The sequence below is a fragment of the Coffea eugenioides genome, chromosome 5 (assembly GCF_003713205.1).
Source record: "Coffea eugenioides isolate CCC68of chromosome 5, Ceug_1.0, whole genome shotgun sequence".
NCBI lineage: Eukaryota > Viridiplantae > Streptophyta > Magnoliopsida > Gentianales > Rubiaceae > Coffea > Coffea eugenioides.
In genome coordinates, this window is record NC_040039.1 from 17,656 (window position 1) to 30,961 (window position 13,306).

The 13,306-nt window shown below is 39.1% G+C and overlaps 1 protein-coding gene across 2 annotated transcripts; it reads right to left on the reverse strand.

The window, feature by feature from the left end:
- Positions 1 to 3,567: 3,567 nt before the first annotated feature.
- On the reverse strand, positions 3,568 to 13,048 carry LOC113770067 (caffeic acid 3-O-methyltransferase-like). 2 transcript variants are annotated; one of them, XM_027314417.1, is made up of 4 exons: positions 12,478 to 13,048; positions 10,662 to 10,972; positions 10,208 to 10,272; positions 3,568 to 3,999 (listed from the first exon to the last, which is right to left on the reverse strand). In XM_027314417.1, the coding sequence occupies exons 1-4, from the start codon at positions 12,927 to 12,929 to the stop codon at positions 3,703 to 3,705; spliced, it is 1,125 nt and encodes a 374-aa protein (XP_027170218.1). In that variant the 5' UTR covers positions 12,930 to 13,048; the 3' UTR covers positions 3,568 to 3,702. The 2 variants fall into 2 exon arrangements, with proteins under 2 accessions (XP_027170218.1, XP_027170219.1); XM_027314418.1 differs by having other exon boundaries at positions 3,906 to 4,024.
- Between the last annotated feature and the right edge of the window lie 258 nt (positions 13,049 to 13,306).

A 13,306-nucleotide genomic window follows, 5' to 3' on the forward strand; every position in this document is an offset into this window, starting at 1 on the left:
AGTCCTCCTCCTCAGCTGCACTTAAAGACCCTTGTTCAGCTGGCACCATAGCCCCATCCCCTATATCTTGCTCCTGCCATTGCGGCTCACTTGGGATACCCGCAACTGCTTCGTTCAAGTCCTTTGGAGCAGAGTTGCTGCTAGTGCCGCTGGTGTCCATCGCCCTCTTCTCTCCAAGTTCCGCTGCCTGCTCTCTTCCCCCATTTGGAACCAACTCCACCACTGCCAAATTAGCAGCTGCAACATCCACCGTCCCCATTGTTGCTCGATCCTCACTTACTCCAGTTGCGGCAGCAGATTCTGTCAACCCAGATGCTGGAGCGGTGACTGTTACTGCATTCCCTGATGCCCCAGGTGCGGCAACAGCCTCTGCTGCCTTTTGGACTCCTAACGTCTGCCCACAGTTAGGATCATCATCTGCCATCGCTGTCTGCATTGTTGCAGCAAAAATATCTGCTGCACGTTGGGTCCCCAACACCTGCCCACCGTCTCTTGCATCAGCAACCATCACTTGCTGCCGCACCTCCGCACCCAGACATCGCGCAGCACTGTCCCGGGCAGATATGGCACCAGCTCCTGCGTCCCGTACGTCAACTGCCAATGCTGCTTGCTGTCTCTCCACTTGCGTATTCTGCTCCACCGCAATTGCTGCCCTTGTTTTTCCTTCCAACGCCGTTCCCTGCTCCACCTGCTTATACTCTCGTGCATTCCTTTGTGCCATCGTACCCAGGTCCTCCGCAGGTTTTTTGCATTCGTCCACCGCATGCCCCAGCCGCCAGCAGGTGGAACAATATTTTGGCAGATCATCCACCGCAACCTTCTGCCAGAAGCCTTGTTCCCCTGCCACAGCTACCCACACCCGTGAACATATCGGTTTCAGCAGATCAACCTCTACACAAGCTCTAGCTACACTTGGCCTTGTTCGATGCCGTGGCTGAGTCCACAAAAAGAGGTGTTCCTACTGGGTTTAGAATGGAGAACAACGAATGCTTATCATGGTAATGTATCGGCAGTGCCGGTAAGGAGACCCACACCGGAGCTAGCGAAGATTCACGATGAACATGAAATTCTCTGGTCCAACGAAACACCCTCATAGGGTACTTACCAAGCTGCCATAGCCCTCGTGTCCAGATGCGGTTGAAGTCTGCTTCTGCTGCACACTTGAGGAGGACGTGACGGTAGTCCAGTAGTCCCACAGAAACCTGGTCTCTGAGATTTAGTGACATGAAGAATTTTCTGATGTCTTCCAATGGTGGTCTGCCATGGGAGAACTTACCCACCAAAGCCAGGCGGTATGGTGCTGCCAATCTGTCCGCCTCTTCCCTGGAGAAAACCACAGCCGCTTCACCCTTGTATGTGGTGTTTTGCCGAATCTGAATTGGAGATGTATCTGGTTGTGTGAATAGTTGGGAGAAAGATTTCTTCTTTGTTGGTGAAGCCCCCTCTTCCGGGGGCTGAAGAACAGCCATGGGCGGCTACCCTAGCGAGGCAGCCGAGAGAGATGCAGTTTTGTCCGAAAAAATAGCAAAGTAAACTTCAGGAAAAAAAACGACAATCTCATCATCATCTATTGTTATTATTACTTTTTGACTATTTAAAATGTACGCAAGTAATTGAAACTCACCATACTTCGTTTTGCTTTTTAGCAATATAGAAAAATTTTGAATAAATTGGTATTAAAATGTTCAATTGAATCTGAAACAAAATTATACTAAACTTTTATTTTTTCCATGCAAGTAATTAAATGATGCATAAAAATAGTAGCAATGAATTCCTACAAAAAATGTTATATAAGTGGACACTAAAAGGACCCTTTATTTATTTATTTTGTTTTTGGTCGGGAATGTAGACAAAGCTCAACATACATCTTCTTCTTTTCCATAATGTAGAAGAATTTCAAAATTAGTATTAAAATATTCAATTGAATTTGGAACAACATTATACTAATTTTTTTAATTTGTGCAAAAAGTGCTTTATAAGTGGCCACTCAAGGGACCCTTTATTATTATTTTTTTAGCAACGAAGAAATAAATAAATGGTGCATAAAAATAGTAATAGTTAATATATCCAAAGAGCATTAAATAAGTAACCAATCAAGGAAGCTTCTAATTTTTCACTAATATAGAGGAATTTGGAGCAAAAGTATCCTTATTCTTTTTGTTAGATTATTAGATTACGTTCATTAATTGCAAGCATCTTTCACTAATATAGAAAATTTTGGAACAAAATTTATCCTAGAATTTTTCTTTACGTTATGTTTATTAATACAAAGTAATAGTTAGGAAAAAAAGCCATTTAAGGAAGGGAAAAACTTGGAGAAACAAGTAGGAAATAATAAATTTTGCTTTATATGTTGTTTGTTTAATCATCTATTGCTATTATTATTTTTTCACTATTTAAAATGTATATAAGTAATTAAAGCTCACCATTATTTTTTACCAAGACTTTATATGTTGTTTGTTTAATCATCTATTACTATTATTACTTTTTGACTATTTAAAATGTATGCAAGTAATCAAAGCTGACCATACTTCATTTTCTTTTTTCGTAATATAGAAAAATTTTGAACAAAATTGGTATTATTATTATTTTTTACTTAGAACAAAATTATACTAAAATTTTGTTTTTTCATGCAAGTAATTAAATGATGCATAAAAGTAGTAGCAATGAATTCATGCAAAATGTGTTGTATAAGTGGGCACTAAAGGGACCCTTTATTTATTTATGTATTTATTGTTGGTCAGGAGTGTAGACAAAGCTCACCATACATCTTTTCCTTTTCAAGTAATGTAGAAGAATTTCGAACAAAATTGGTATTAAAATATTCAATTGAATTTCAAACAAAATTATACTGAAATTTGTTTTGGAATTTGTGCAAAAAGTGTTGTAGAAGTGGCCACACAAGGACCTTTTGTAATTTTTTTTTTTGGTTAGGAGTGTAGACAAAATTTGGAGCAGGCTTTTTGGTGACTAATTTAGAGGAAATTTGGAGCGAAACTCATACTAAAATGTTAATCTAAATTTATATTTTCCTAATGGCTAGAAAAGGTAGTATCAGTCCAAAACCAGGCACCATTTTTTTTTTTTTTATATGTTAGGCTCAAGCCATGGCAAAACAGGAACAAATTGTGGTTCATCATGGCAAAACCAAAATAAATTGTGGCTTGGGGGCATTAAAAACCTACATGCAGCACCAGGTTGAAACACCAAATGGGAGATGGGAAAAAACAAAAGAAAGAAGCAGGCAGCAAGGGAAACCTCCCGCCGAAATTGCCCCTAAGGCTGCACAAAATCACCAAAGAACCGGCAGATCACATGAGGACGCCACTTTTACTGTTCCTCAGCGTTTGGCGCTTTTAATAGTTAGGAACTTAGGATAGTGCACTTTTACGTAAATGTGTTGTATTAGAAAACTTTTTTTCATGTCTTTTGGAGTATGCTAAGGCATGGATGAAGTAAAATAACAATACCCAACCACACCTAAATCATACTTGCCTTAGCTCCATCATAATTATCATATTCGGAAACAAAACAATATTTAAATTTATTCTTACGAGGTCACTATTGCAGTTTTTTTTCCTCGCTGTAGATTGCAGATGATCACCATGACATTAACAATCGCAGATGATCACCATGACATTAACAATCACTCAACATACAACATTTAAGGTTTTAAAGTACAATGCCCCATGAACTAGTCATCTACTTATAGAATTCCATGACCCACAAGTTACATACGAAACATTTCACACTTATGCCTTTAAATCCAGCAGCAGTAGCCAGGGCAAGAAACTCTGTTTCATATCTCTCAATTCCTCCTTTATATTGAGTCACCACTATAAGATCTGTTTGGCAAGTAGCTTTGTCGCGTGCACTATCATCAGGAATCACAGGAAGAATTGCGTCAACAGCTATTACCTTTCCATTGTCTGGTAAAGCCTTGTAACAATTTTTCAGCAACTTCAAGCAATGATCATCATCCCAATCATGAAGTATCCACTACAAAAGTATTGATGGATGTTGTCTGTGAGTATTCCAGACAAAAGGCACTCCTTTTACAAAGCATCATAAGACGATGACAGACTTTATGATCTTGAGAGTTATAGATCACTCTCAACTACTAATATTTCTAATGTGTCATTATCCTATCCCTTAATCTATAAGTATTCACCTGATCTGTAGATACTTTCCTGATTATTTAAAATTCCATATAGTATAGCTAAAGTTAGAGAGAGTGTTATATACATGTGTAAACATGGTTCAAAGTCGCGGTCGCGGTCCGGACCATTTTACATCGGTCTCGACATATCAATCGCGGTTTCGGCGAGATGCGAATTTTTAAAATATTTAATATTCTAAAAATTGTAAAAAATATAATAAACAAAGATAATTAAAAATTAGTAAAAATAATAAAAATTCAAGTTAACTCGGGATGATTCGGTGTGACTCGGCCGTTTCAACCCTTCACGATGACGTCTTGGTGAGTCAAGTATTTCGGAATCGTATCGGGAGAGACCGAGACGGTAACGACTCGGCTGAGTTTCAAACTCGGCCGAGTCTTTGAACCATGTGTGTAAGTAACCTTTAAAGTTAAAGCGTCTGTTGCCTAACAACTAAATGTTCATTGATTAAAGTGGTAAAAATAAATGCAACTCAAATAAGAAGTTGGGTAACTTATTAGACTGTGAAGATCTGCATAATATGGTTCAAAAGAGAAGGACTGTACATAATTAGATTGAAAAGATCTGCAGAATATTGTTCAAAGATAGTGTTAGGACCGGGCCAGGAATAGACAAACTCAAGTTAGCACAAAGTAGGCGGTATAACCGACCATATAATAGATAGGCGGTAGATACCAGCCATATAATAATTAGGCGGTAAAACCGACCATATAAAGACGGATAACAAAGCAAATAAAAGACACAGAAGATTTACGTGGTTCGGTCAAATTGACCTACGTCCACGGGCGAGGGAGGAGCAATATTTCTACTATGAAGAAGAAATACAAAAGACCGTAGGAAAGTGGTTCCTAGGCCAATAGGCACTTACAAAAGAGTTTAGAAAATATTCCTAAACTCAAATCAAGAGAGCCTAAAATATTTAACTGAATGGGCTAGATGACTCAAGAAGCTAATAGCCCATATAACTCTCTTGAGTGGTGCAAGTTAAATCCTTCAATGGACCCTTCTATTTATAGGCCTCGAGTAGCCGACTTCTCTTCAGCAGGCTCCGATGTGGGATGAGAAGGAAATGAAAAAATTATGCCACAAGTCAAAGCTTGCGGCTCTGACAAAACAACAAATCTCCACCTTGGCATAATTTTGAGTCTTATCATCGACAATAGCAAAATTGCTCCACCTTCTCCACATAAGCCCCAATGGGCGTAAATCACCAACAATGAACACCAACCAAATCCAAGCACTGCTTGAATTTGTAAATTGGAAGAGGTTTCGTAAACATGTCAGCTGGATTGTCCTTGGTATTGATTTTCTGAATAAGGACTTTTCCCTCAGCAATGATATCCCGAATGAAGTGATACTTCACATCAATGTGTTTCGTCCTCTCATGATACATCTGATCTTTAGTCAAGTGTATGGCACTTTGACTATCACAGTGAATATCAATAACACCTTGATATAGACTTAGCTCGCTAAATAAACTCTTCAACCACAAGGCTTCTTTGATTGCCTCGGTCACAGCCATATATTCTGCTTCAGTAGTAGACAAAGCTACGACAGGTTGTAGAGTAGCTTTCCAACTAACAGCACAACCGCCAATGCAAAATACATAGCCTGAAAGTGATCTTCTCCTGTCAAGATCCCCAGCGTAGTCTGAGTCTACAAAACCAACCAAAGTGTTATTATTTCTTCCAAACTCCAAACATGCATTTGAAGTACCTCGCAAGTATCTGAGAATCCACTTCACAGCCTGCCAATGTGTTTTACCAGGGCAAGACATATATCTGCTAACAACACTGACTGCTTGTGCAATATCTGGACGAGTACAAACCATTGCATACATAATACTGCCGACTGCACTGGAATAAGGAACCTGTGCCATATAATCTTCCTCTTCATCTGATTTTGGTGATTGAGCAGCAGATAGCCGAAAATGGCTAGCAAGAGGAGTAGATACTGGTTTAGCATCTTTCATGCCAAAACGCTCCAAAACTTTCTCAAGGTAATTTTTCTGGGTCAAGAACAATTTCCCTACTCCTCGATCTCGCTTGATATCCATGCCAAGAATTTTCTTAGCTGCTCCCAAATCTTTCATTTCAAATTCACTATTTAACTGCAGTTTCAAAGTGTGAATTTCTGACAAATTCTTGGCAGCAATGAGCATGTCATCAACATAAAGCAGCAAATAAATGAAAGAACCATCATTTAACTTCCGGAAGTAAACACAACTATCATACATGCTCCTCAAATAACCATGACCCAACATAAAGGAATCAAACCTTTTATACCATTGTCTTGGAGACTGCTTCAATCCATATAAGGATTTCTTCAATAAGCAAACATGGTCTTCCTTACCTTCAATCTCAAAACCCTGGGGTTGCTTCATATAAATTTGTTCTTCAAGTTCGCCATGTAAGAAAGCTGTCTTAACATCAAGCTGCTCTAACTCCAAATTATACATGGCTACTAAAGCAAGCAAAACACGAATAGAGCTATGTTTAACAACAGGTGAGAATATATCATTAAAATCAACACCTTGTACCTGACTATAGCCCTTTGCAACTAATCGTGCTTTATACCTTGTATCTTCAACCCCTGGAATACCTTCCTTCTTCTTGAAGACCCATTTGCATCCAACAATTTTCTTAGCTGACGGCGGCTTTACAAGAACCCAAGTTTCATTACGATGAATAGATTCAATTTCTTCATTCATCGCAATCAACCACTTTGCAGAATCATCACAAGAAACTGCTTCTGAATAGGTGGAAGGCTCACCAACTGCATCAGTTTCTTCTGCAACAGACAAAGCATATGCAACTAAATTTGCATATCTTTGTGGTGGTCGAATGTCTCTCCTTGCTCTATCTCTGGCTATGGAATACTCTTCTTCTTCAGAACTATCTTCAACAGTAGATTCAGGTGTATCTACTGGCATTTGAATAGAAGATTTGGTCTGAGAAGGACCAGAACTGCCAATATCAAGCTCCACCTGCTTCTGTGTACTATCAGTAGTACAAGGACTAGAAGACTCCTTCTTGGAAGATAACATAGACAATTCATCAAAAGTAACATCTCTACTGATCACAAATTTTGGAGATTTGGGATCAGGACACCATAATCTGTATCCTTTCACCCCAGAAGCATACCCAAGAAAAATGCACTTTTTAGCCCTAGGCTCCAATTTTCCATCATTCACGTGCATGTATGCTGGACACCCAAAAACTTTTAAATTGGAGTAATCAGCAGGAGTACCTGACCAAACTTCCTCAGGAGTTTTGAAATCAAGAGATGCAGAAGGAGAACGGTTGACAATATAACAGGCCATATTGATCGCCTCTGCCCAAAAGTCGTTTGTCAACCCTGCATTAGAGATCATACACCTTGCTCTCTCCAAAAGAGTTCTGTTCATACGTTCGGCCACACCATTTTGTTGAGGCGTCATCCTGACGGTGTGATGCCGAACAATTCCTTCATTCTTGCAGAATTCATTAAATTCACCTCCACAAAATTCCATGCCATTATCTGTTCTCAACCGCTTAATGTGTTTTCCTGTTTGCTTCTCAATCAAAACTTTCCATTGCTTGAAAGTTAGGAAAACATCATTTTTATGCTTAAGAAAATATACCCAAACTTTCCTTGAATAATCATCAATGAAAGTCAACATGTACCTGGCACCACCTTTAGAAGGAGCACGAGAAGGACCCCATAGATCTGAATGAATGTAATCAAGAGTACCTTTTGTCTTGTGAATTGCTGGTGAACTGAAGCTGACTCTTTTCTGCTTCCCAAAAATACAATGTTCACAGAATTCCAATGGCCCGGTACTTTGACCACAAAGAAGTCCCTTTTTGCTTAGTATGCCTAAGCCTTTTTCGCTCATGTGCCCCAAACGCATATGCCATAATTTGGTGATGTCTGTATCTGACAAAGATGATGTTGAAACAGCAGCAGCACCTGTAACAGTAGATCCCTGCAAAATATACAAAGTACCAGATCTGTGTGCCTTCATAACAACAAGAGCTCCTCGAGTAATTTTGAGAACTCCGTCTCCACCTGAATACCTGCACCCAATAGACTCAAGAGTGCCCAAAGAGATGAGATTTTTCTTCAAATCTGGAACATGTCTAACATCTGTGAGCTTCCTCACAATACCATCGTACATTTTAATCCGGATTGTGCCTTTGCCAACAACTTTACAAACAGCGTTGTTGCCCATTAAGACAACTCCACCTTCAGCTGATTCATATGTTGAAAACCAGTCCCTATTGGGACACATATGATATGAACAACCCGAATCTAAAATCCACTCATTGTTAGACCTAAAATTATTTTCCGTTGCACAGAAAATGGTTCCATCATTCTCATCAGCTGCTATACTAGCCTCAGCGGATTCAGTATTTTTCTCAACAAATTTCCCTTTTTGCTTTTCTTTATTTTTCAATTTAAAGCAATCAGAGATAACATGGCCCTTCTTTTTACAATAATTGCACACCACATTTTTATGTCTGGATTTGGATCTACTTCTATTTTCTGTGTTTCTCTTTTCAGATCTACCCCGAACAAACAAGCCATCGGCTTGACTCCCACTAGTTTCCCCAGTAATATCCCTATCTATCTGCTCTTTAGATTTTAATGCAGATTTAATTTCCCGATACGAAATTGTTTCCTTTCCATAAATCATAGTATCGCGGAAATGCTTAAAAGACTGGGGAAGGGAACACAAAAGTAATAGGGCTTGATCTTCATCATCAATTTTCGAATCTATATTCCCCAAATCCATAATAATGGAATCAAATTTATCAAGATGGGAGAGTATAGATGTACCTTCAGACATCCGAAGCATGTACAAACTCTGCTTCAAATATAGCCGATTTTCGACTGTCTTCTTCATATATAAGGCTTTCAATTTATCCCACATAGCCTTGGCCGAAGTCTCCGTTGCTACCTCACGCAATACCTCATCGGAGAGGTTTAAGATTATGCTGGATCTGGCCTTCTTATCCATATCGGCGAAATCCGCATCCTTGACATCTTCTGGTTTGTTCTCGATTCCGTGAATCGCTAGATCAACTCCGTCATGAACAAGAATGGCCTCCATCTTGAGCTGCCACATTCCGAAGTTGACATTCCTGTCGAATTTCTCGACAACCGTCTTTGTTATCGTCATTGTTGCCACAAATTCTGTAACTTGAAGTTTGTCTCAAAAAACTGGCCAAACAAATATGCAAGTCTCGTGAGCGGGCCCCACAGGGTGAGCGGGCCCCACGAGATAGGCGGGCCCCACGGGATGAAAGGACCCCACAAGGTGAGCGGGCCCCACGGATAAACGGACCCCACAGGATGAGTGGGCCCCACAGGATGGACGGACCCCACCAGATGAACGGGCCCCACCAGATGAACCTGTCTTGCAAAATATAACAACCAGCTCTGATACCAGTTTGTTAGGACCGGGCCAGGAATAGACAAACTCAAGTTAGCACAAAGTAGGCGGTATAACCGACCATATAATAGATAGGCGGTAGATACCAGCCATATAATAATTAGGCGGTAAAACCGACCATATAAAGACGGATAACAAAGCAAATAAAAGACACAGAAGATTTACGTGGTTCGGTCAAATTGACCTACGTCCACGGGCGAGGGAGGAGCAATATTTCTACTATGAAGAAGAAATACAAAAGACCGTAGGAAAGTGGTTCCTAGGCCAATAGGCACTTACAAAAGAGTTTAGAAAATATTCCTAAACTCAAATCAAGAGAGCCTAAAATATTTAACTGAATGGGCTAGATGACTCAAGAAGCTAATAGCCCATATAACTCTCTTGAGTGGTGCAAGTTAAATCCTTCAATGGACCCTTCTATTTATAGGCCTCGAGTAGCCGACTTCTCTTCAGCAGGCTCCGATGTGGGATGAGAAGGAAATGAAAAAATTATGCCACAAGTCAAAGCTTGCGGCTCTGACAAAACAACAGATAGCATTTGTTGTGACTGACTGACTTCTAATAAGATTTCCTTCAAAGTTGAACTTACCTTCATAAAAATGGCATCCCCCTGTGGAACACTTTCAAACATGTCTCCTCCAACATGTTCAACTCCTGCAAATTTACCTTATTAAGGGTAGAAGGTAATGGATTACAGATTTAAAAAAAAAAATCCTATTCTAATGCAGTGGATTATGGAATAAACAATTCTTCTTTTCAAGCAATAGTTTGTGGAAGCCTGTGATTCAGTATAACAGTGTGTCGTACAACATATTGAAACTTCTTTAATTCCAAAAAAAAAATTATAAAACTCATGATGGTAAGTGCCTTTCTTCCCCAAAACTAACTCATTTGTTTTGCAATTTAACGGAGATTATTTTGAAATCTCTGCATCTGTTTCTTTATTTGTTCTCACATGCTATTTTGAATTTGTTAATTAAAGGGTAATGAAGCAAAAGAGCAGACATAACTGAGCAACAAATGGAGAAGAGCAAAAATTATACCAGGATAGGCTGGTGCATGTTGTATAACATGTGGCAAATCAAAATTAATACCCTTGAGACTAGGGTATTTAGTTGTGATTATATTGAGGTTCATTCCAAGACCACCACCAACATCTACCAAAGTTTTGAGGTGCTCAAAACCTTTGTACCGTTCAAGCATTCTGTTTATGACGATAGCTGTGTGGTGGATCATTGCCTTGTTGAATACCTCATTGAATCTGGGGTCGCTTCCAAGAAATTCAAATGCATGTGTACTATGCGCCCTGTGAAACGGATCTCCCCCTTTGCAAACTGCATCTTCTAATTGGTACCTAAATTTTGGGTCCAAAAGCATATTTTATGGAGACCTTTTTACAAGCCGAATTGTTCTTAAATACATGCAAGGAAGAAAAGCATCCATACAGTTTACCCGTGAACTCACAATGAAAACTATGAACAAAATTTATTATAGGTCTATAACATCAAATCCGTGATCAGTTTAATGTTGTCTTGAGTAATCAGTGTGCTACTTTAAATATAATAGTCTATGGATTTGATATTTTACAAAAGAATTGTCTTGTCAAACAGATGAACAGTTGGAGAAAACTATTCAAATTCTTGAGAATATATATGTTGAGATCATGTATCATGGATTTTGGAGGTAGTTGAGGTTGAAGTAGAGATTCTAGAAGAAAATCACTCTAAAAGTAATCCTTTTGCAGAGGAATAAAGACCATCACTAACAAAATGGCTACGTGCATCTTAGAATTACAACTTGTAGGTCAAGGCATAGTTAGAAGCAAAGGAATGATTTGTTTTTCTTTTTTTGTTCCCAGACACTGATAATATTTAATGGATTAGCGGCCGGAACAGTTCCTAACCGGTTATGTGTATTTCAACAAGATGTAAATGAATTGGATTTTAAACACGGTGTAAGTTCAGTATATATTTTGGTGGGATCCACACATATTGTTAAAAATTATTCCCAACTCATAATCTCAGCCGTGCATTTTTTTTCTTGGCCAATCATGATTGTAATAATCCCTACCTCAAGTTCATTTCTATTCTTACTCCACGTTAAAACAAAAGAAGAGGGGTCGATGGAGTTTCTTAGGGTAGTGAATCGCTTTTGGACCAGGCACTATGCATCCACAAAGGAGCTATGTTTTCAGAACCGAACCGGATAGTGACTCGGCCGAGGTCAGGGGTCAGGGGTCAATGGGTTCGACCGGGGGTCGATAGGGGTCGAACCGGATGACGTCATAAATAAAAATTATTTAAAAATTAAAATATTATATATATAATATCTAATAATATATTGATATTATTAAAGGTATATTCATATATATTTGATGTTTCAAATATATTTAATAAGAAAATACAAAGAAATTAGAACAATCAAGTAGCAATTTATATTATTTAATAAATATTAACAAGTTTAGAATTAAAATTATGAATTTAATTGAAAAATAACATCAAATTTTAGGACAATATTTATAAAGTATCAAATATTTGAGGTATATCAATAAGTTTTAATAATTTAGGGGGTCAAAACATAATATTAAAAAGTTTGAATTTTTTTTAAAAAAATTACTGTTGAACCGGAAAAATCGATTTTTTTCCGGTCAAACCCGGTTTTTGATCGGCTTTGACCGAATTTTAAATTTTCGGTTTTTTAATATGACTCGGACCGGCTACCTGGCCGGTTCCCGGTTCGACAGGTTCGACTGACCGGTCCGGTCCGAGTTTTAAAACAGAGCAAAGGAGCAATCTCAACTATAGGAGTTTTTGTTTTTACTTTTTATTAAACAGGATAAAAGAAAAGTGAAAATCTCACCAACTGTCAATGAAGACCTTATCTTGAAGCAAAGCCAGCAGGGAGCTAAGTGAACCTCCTCCCTTTGTTTTGTTCTGTACAAAGAACTTGGCCACCGGCGCCAATCCATACACTCTTGTCGGCGTTTGGATCTCATGATCGCCATCCACGTCGGTGGCAACGGAGCAGGTGAGCACCGAGTAGCTTGCCAGAAGCCGCAACATTCGATCCAGCATAGCAGCGGCATTTGGGTTTTCTGAAGACACGTTAGCCGCAATTTCTGAAGGCGAGAGTTGAGCACCGGGACCAGCTCTGGCGATGATCTCGAACACATCGAGCCGGATGGCAGCAAGCAACACCATGGGCTGCGCTGCGGAGGTAACTAGCTGCATGGCGTACGAGAAGTGCTCTTCTTCTTCATCTTCTTCTTTTAGTACAACTTGGTTCTTGGTTGTTTCTGCTAAAGAATCCATATTACTACTACACTTCAAAAGATCCCACCGGCCTACTAACTACAGATTCTACTCTATGTTCACTGAATTGTGGATTCGCCCTGGTGACTAAGCTTTCGCCTTGTACCAGTATTTAAGGAGACGGAGCCTCTAAGCTTACGTACCGTTGGTGCAAATGTCCCAGCAGCCCACGTTCCAGTTTCTACAGAAACAAAAGGATATGCAGCAAGAAATTTAAAAACGTGACTTATAAAAATTATAATTTATTATTATTTTTGGTAAATCTATAATGTACCTTTTATTGCTGTAACCATCAAGTGCACTGCAGCGAAGCTACAATTCACACTGGAGTTTCATCTATGATCTATTATGACAATCCACCTAACCCCATTAGCTTC

What these genes read in the sequence shown, in the direction of transcription:
- LOC113770067 (XM_027314417.1), bottom strand. Translation starts at nt 12,929, where the DNA reads ATGGATTCTTTAGCAGAAACAACCAAGAACCAAGTTGTACTAAAAGAA. An exon ending in ACATGCACCAGCCTATCCTG is followed by an intron (nt 10,273 to 10,661) that starts GTATAATTTTTG and finishes GTAAATTTGCAG; the next exon opens with GAGTTGAACATGTTGGAGGA. An exon ending in GGGATGCCATTTTTATGAAG is followed by an intron (nt 4,000 to 10,207) that starts GTAAGTTCAACT and finishes ATACTTTTGTAG; the next exon opens with TGGATACTTCATGATTGGGA.